At 42.2% G+C, this 5490-nt stretch overlaps 2 protein-coding genes across 2 annotated transcripts in view; one reads left to right on the forward strand and one right to left on the reverse strand.

Annotated features, from left to right (window-relative positions):
• The window catches only part of LOC119276297 (chitinase domain-containing protein 1-like), an 11455-nt gene extending 8630 nt beyond the window's left edge, over positions 1 to 2825 (forward strand). Inside the window, exons 7-8 of the mRNA XM_037557331.1 lie at positions 1867 to 2221; positions 2514 to 2825. Coding sequence (XP_037413228.1) covers positions 1867 to 2221; positions 2514 to 2764 — 606 coding nt within the window. The 3' untranslated portion in view covers positions 2765 to 2825. The remainder of the gene's footprint in view (positions 1 to 1866; positions 2222 to 2513) is intronic.
• A 416-nt stretch (positions 2826 to 3241) lies between these two features.
• On the reverse strand, positions 3242 to 4687 carry LOC119276298 (MYB-like transcription factor TCL2). Its single transcript, XM_037557332.1, has 3 exons — positions 4516 to 4687; positions 3707 to 3794; positions 3242 to 3533 (listed from the first exon to the last, which is right to left on the reverse strand). The coding sequence occupies exons 1-3, from the start codon at positions 4571 to 4573 to the stop codon at positions 3449 to 3451; spliced, it is 231 nt and encodes a 76-aa protein (XP_037413229.1). The 5' UTR covers positions 4574 to 4687; the 3' UTR covers positions 3242 to 3448.
• Positions 4688 to 5490: the final 803 nt, after the last annotated feature.

Raw genomic sequence — 5490 nt, forward strand, 5'->3', positions numbered from 1 at the left:
AAACTGAACCTCAGTGGTGCCACATCGAAACATGGTAATAGAACTGAGAACTTGTTAAACTCACTTGAACTTATTCCACCTGATATCTCTATCGCACTTCCAGTGCACCCTATCGGTCGCAATGGTGGTGGTGGTGTACAGTAGTGCTGCTGCGGTGGCGGCGACCCAAGTATGCCCTCCTCCGCCAATTATGACGCATGCGGCGACTGCTTGGACTTGAATGCCTCCATGACTTGCTCTTGCCGCACTTCGCCGATGGACTTCAGGGCGAGATTCATGTTACCTTGTGCCACATCCAGACGATCTACTTGCTCAGCGAACTTCAAATCCAACCCATCCAAGCGCGCCGCGATCCCATCAATTTTGCCCATTTTCTCGCTGACTGCAGTCAGCGCCTCCAGCTGCCTGAGGACCCTGGATTCGAAGGATTCCATGGCTCCCAGCACCAGCTGACTCTGCATGCTCTCCTTCGTTGGAGCGATCGCGCCTCCCTCAAATCAACCGACCTGAATCCGGAGATCAAGCTGCAAGGCGATCGGCCACCTTCCTCAGGATTATATGCCTATGATTGAGGGATTGCGCCACTGCGGAGGCACTCGGGACCGAATTGACATCTGATACCAACTGTAATAACCCGTAATCACGTAAGGATCACGAATCACCGATACAGAGAGAGAATTGCAGACTGGGAGAAGATAGCTTGGGTAAGGGGAAGAACAGTGAGACAGGGAAAAGTTCAGACTGATTTCATTTCGATAGCTGAACTAGCCGTTCACGGCACTGCGAGTTATATACCTCGCTTACACTCCACGACACCCAAACTCAACCAAGCCTCAGCCCATACAACGACACAGCCCAACACGGTTTGAACACTCGCTCCTGCTTTCCTTTAGCTTCCTCTTGCCCAGAATGGCCTTTGTCTGCATCAACGTTGTGGTGCTGACACAGGGGAATAGAATACTGTAGCTGGTATAGATCAGAGCAAGCCTTCAATTACTCTACAACCAACAGTACAATTGCAGCAAAAGAACAAAAATGCTACAAGGGGGATGCTGTGGTAACCTGGTGAGAGTAGCTGCTTAATGTGGTCATTCCTAAATTATCTCTACAGCAACTACCTCTGTCATTATTTATATGTTTTGGATATCTGCGGTCTCCAAAGTTTTTTCTAGAAAAATACTCAAAAGAGTTGTGCGTCGTTGCATTACTAAATCGAGAGGTGCATGGCTAATTAGCACCTGTAGGCAGGACAACCAAAGGCCACGCACACCTGCCAGCCCATCCATGCGCCTGCTCCTCAATAATGCTAACAAGCAGCTGCACATTTGGCTGGTTGCTGTTGAAGACGAAGTGATTCCGCTGCTTCCAGATTGACCAAGCAATGAAGGCGTTATGGAAACTACTCCCTTTAGTAAAACTGTTGGTGCCGTGGCGATCATATAGGACCACCATTCCGTAAAGATCATGTTTGTCATGGGGATGCTGCCTGATGAGCTTATCCAAGTGAGGATTTTGTCAGACTTGGTAGCTAACCCAAGGAAGAACTTAACCTACATCGGCACCCTGGTTTTCCAGATTGCTGAGGCATAGCATAGCCAAACCGAACATTACTTTTATTTATATTTTAGTTGAAAATAAGAAAGAATGATGATATGAATATGCTTTTCCAGAGCAATCTCCTAGTACCGTTATCGTTTTACTCTAGAAAAAGTACCATTACCATATCATAAACCTCTCATTTGGTATATACTAGCTGTCAAAGTTTGACTGCACAAATTCTAAAGCAGCATCAGTTTGAGATCAGAGGGAGTAGCATTCTTGGGGGCATTTTTTTAATTCATTTAATATTTTTGTTGCATGCCACAGGCACTTCAGTTTGTTAAGCAGCTGGGCGAGGCTTTGCATTCTATCAGTTCAAAATCAAGTACCAGGAACCATTTGGAACTAATTTATGTTATCCCAGCTCCACGGATGGAAGGGCCCAACAATCAAGACTTTGGACCAAAAGATCTCCTGCAGTTGGCTGATTCAGTAGATGGTTTTTCTCTTATGACATATGACTTCTCTGGACCACAAAACCCTGGCCCCAGTGCACCTCTGAAGTGGATACAATATTCTTTGACAACACTTCTTCCAGCCAAGGGTTCTGCTTCTCAAGGCCATTCTCACATGATATTTCTTGGGATTAATTTCTATGGGAATGATTTTCTACTTTTTAAAGGTACTTATACTCATTTTCACACCCTTGCCATTGAAATGACAGAGAGTCTTTTTACATGGCCATGTGAAACAGAGAGGTCACCCATGTTGTGTTGGTACCCTGTTTTGCTTGAAATGTTACAGATTGACCCATATTATGACATTACACTCAAAATTCAGTAGGAACATTGTTTACCATTGGTAGCAGATGATTTTTTTAGTTGCACGGTGTATTATGTTTCTTGCTTATAGCTTATGTTTGGCATGAATTTGGGATTATTGTGTCTTATTAATCTAGTAATCTACATACACAGGTGGTGGTGGTAGTTCTATTACTGGAAGAGATTTTATTCATTTACTTGAGAAGTACAAGCCATCTTTGCAATGGGATGACAAAAGTTCAGAGCATTTTTTTATATATTCGGATAAAGGTGTGAGGCATGCTGTATTTTATCCGACGCTGTTGTCTCTTTCTGTACGTTTGGATGAAGCGCAAGATTGGGGGGCAGGGCTTTCAATCTGGGAAATTGGACAAGGTTTGGACTACTTTTTTTATGTTCTCTAGGAATATCTATTTATGAATGTTATTTTCTGACCAATGCCAGTCTAACAACTTCTGATGTGAAGTATTAAAAAGACAATTGCATGTCTCTTTGTTGTATGCATTGTGAGCGCTATTCTTTTAGCATTTGAATTATTATCTGATAGCGGATAACTTCTTACATGGAAACTTTGTGATATGTCAGGCTTCCTTACTAGTGCAGTTACAGATTTACAGTAACAACAGTCAACTATGTTCTAGTTTTGCACAGAGATATACATCTTGCTACCACATGATGGACATCTCCTATTGTTTCTTGCATGTCGTAACTTCTCTGTGATGCATTGTTATGTGATTTACATTTGGAATTAGTTCCCCAACCAAATACTATATGGTTATGTAATCATGCAGTGTCTACTTTTTTGGTCAATCTGCGACTTTATAGTCACTGTGGCCATTTAACATGTGATGTAATTAGTGCGAAATGTTAGAATAATCCTGGAACAAAGCGAATTCATATTTTTGTTTATTTAGCACATGTTCCTCCTTTTTCTTGAGGTTTTCTTATGTACATCCATGCTTGGTACAGAACAAGTTGCTTTTAGCATGGCTGAGAAGATAGGACGAGTAAGATCAACACAGGTTTTTGATGGACATGTGCATCCTATATGTCAATCTAGTTTTACTGCATGCATCCTGTTTTCATTTTCATTGGTCCTGGTGCCTTTTTGCCCAGAACATCTCTACTTCTTCTGCTGTTCTTCCGGGGATTCTTCCAGCTATAAGTTCCCACCTGCACAAGCCCATCGTACGAGAAGCACAATTAGGGAATCACAGATAATGTTACTTGCTTGGAACTGATAGATTTATGGATTTCATGAGCCTGTCAAATGATTTTCTTTATTCACTCAAAACACATTTCACATGTATGTGTAGGTATATATCAGTATAAGGGTAGTAGGAAACCTGTTCCCGACAAGCCTGTGCATTCTGAAAACAAGATCTTCCTCTGCTTCTGTGAAATCAACAAAATGCTTTGCGGTGCTATTAACTTCTGCCAATATTACATAAATATTAGAAACTTCAAAATGTGGTCATAAAATTAAGAAACAAACTCTAGTAATCAGCCATATATGAATATTTTAACAAATGACATTTGTGTGTTCACCACTGGAATTCAAAATGTTCCTTGGAGGAGTTTACTCATATGCTGGTAGAGACCAAAGCTGTACTCTGGTCTCCACTGGCTTCAAGGTTAACTATCTTGTCTAGTAAAGAATATCCTGTTTATTACCTATACAGTTTCTTTATAATTTCTGTAGTTACATGTGCATTGCTTCCTTGCTGAACTACTCTGAAACTGGTACAGCCTTCCCTCACTTTGCTTTTTTCTTTCGAATATGTATGTTAAAGTTCACTAAAAATCATATTAAGAAAACATAGACTGTTTCTTCATCCTTTGTTAGTTCTCCTCTTTTTTATCAAAATGACAGTAATTAAAAGGTACTGCCTCCTGTTCCTATATCCATCTGGTGAGGCACGAAAGTTCAGTAATGTTCGATGGAATCAGGCTAACTTGCTCACATTAGATAGAGCAGTAGTGTGTCTATCTAACAGTGGCTAAGATGGTCCAACTCCATCAAAGAGAACTTCGATTTTGTGCCTCCTATGTGTACTGATCTAGTGAAACAGAGGGAGAGTATATTTTGGAGAAGAGAGAGTGAAGAAAGATCGAAAGGAACAAGCAAGCGAAGCGAAACAGGATGGTGGCGGACCTTTTCTTTCACGGCCACCCATGATCTTGGAGTTCTTGCCCAAGCTTTCGCTGCTCATATGCTTCCTGAAATGGTGAGGTTAGCTTGTGAGTGTAGCGTTGGTGGTGGGGGGGGGGTACACTATGAGGCGCTGCACCTTATTTCTTCCAGGTTCTGCCCATGACAACACATGAGAAAACCTCTGGTTTTAAAGACACGGAGTTGGTACTCCACTATTGACTAGGTCAGTGGCTGTTGGCTCTTGGCCTTCCCAAAGCATCTGCCAGAGAAGGCCCTACGATATTTGCTAAAGAAAAAGGCCCTAGCATGATTTTACAAGAGTGCATGGTTGATTGAAGCTGAGAAATCAATTTGCTGAATTGAGCTTCTTCGCTTTCTTCATTTAAAAGCTCAAACTCAATATACAGTAGATATACTGCATCCTTCATGACCACTATGCACGCGCCCACCTTATTGGAAGTCGTTCTTCCACCCAATCAAGCAATCTCCTGATTTCCATCAATCACTATTTTGTCGATACCCGACAATGTCATTTCCATCTATCACTATTTTGTTGATACGCGACAATGTCATGTTTTTTACCCCCTCCATCCCAAAATAAAATAAGTGTTTTAACCTTAGTACAACTTTGTATGTATTAAAGTTAGTACAAAGTTGAGACACTTATTTTTGAGAAGGAGGGAGTAATAGACTGGCAGTTGTGACGCATCATCGTACTGTTAGCATTGTTGATTTCACCCTGCCAGTCTATTAAAAAGTGTTGCAGTGGCATGGTAGGAGTAAAGGTTGATATATTGCTTAGGCCAACTCCACCGCGCGACCCTATCCTGTCCGGCTCCGTCCGTTTGGGATAAAAAGGACAAAAGAGGCGGCCCAGCGCACGGCCTCAAACGGACAAATGTTCGGATTCCGTCCGTTTTCGACCCATCCCCGACCCAAACTTGCGCTCGGTTTGGGGTGAAACGGATGCGCGCG

This window comes from Triticum dicoccoides, chromosome 3B (assembly GCF_002162155.2).
Source record: "Triticum dicoccoides isolate Atlit2015 ecotype Zavitan chromosome 3B, WEW_v2.0, whole genome shotgun sequence".
Lineage (NCBI taxonomy): Eukaryota > Viridiplantae > Streptophyta > Magnoliopsida > Poales > Poaceae > Triticum > Triticum dicoccoides.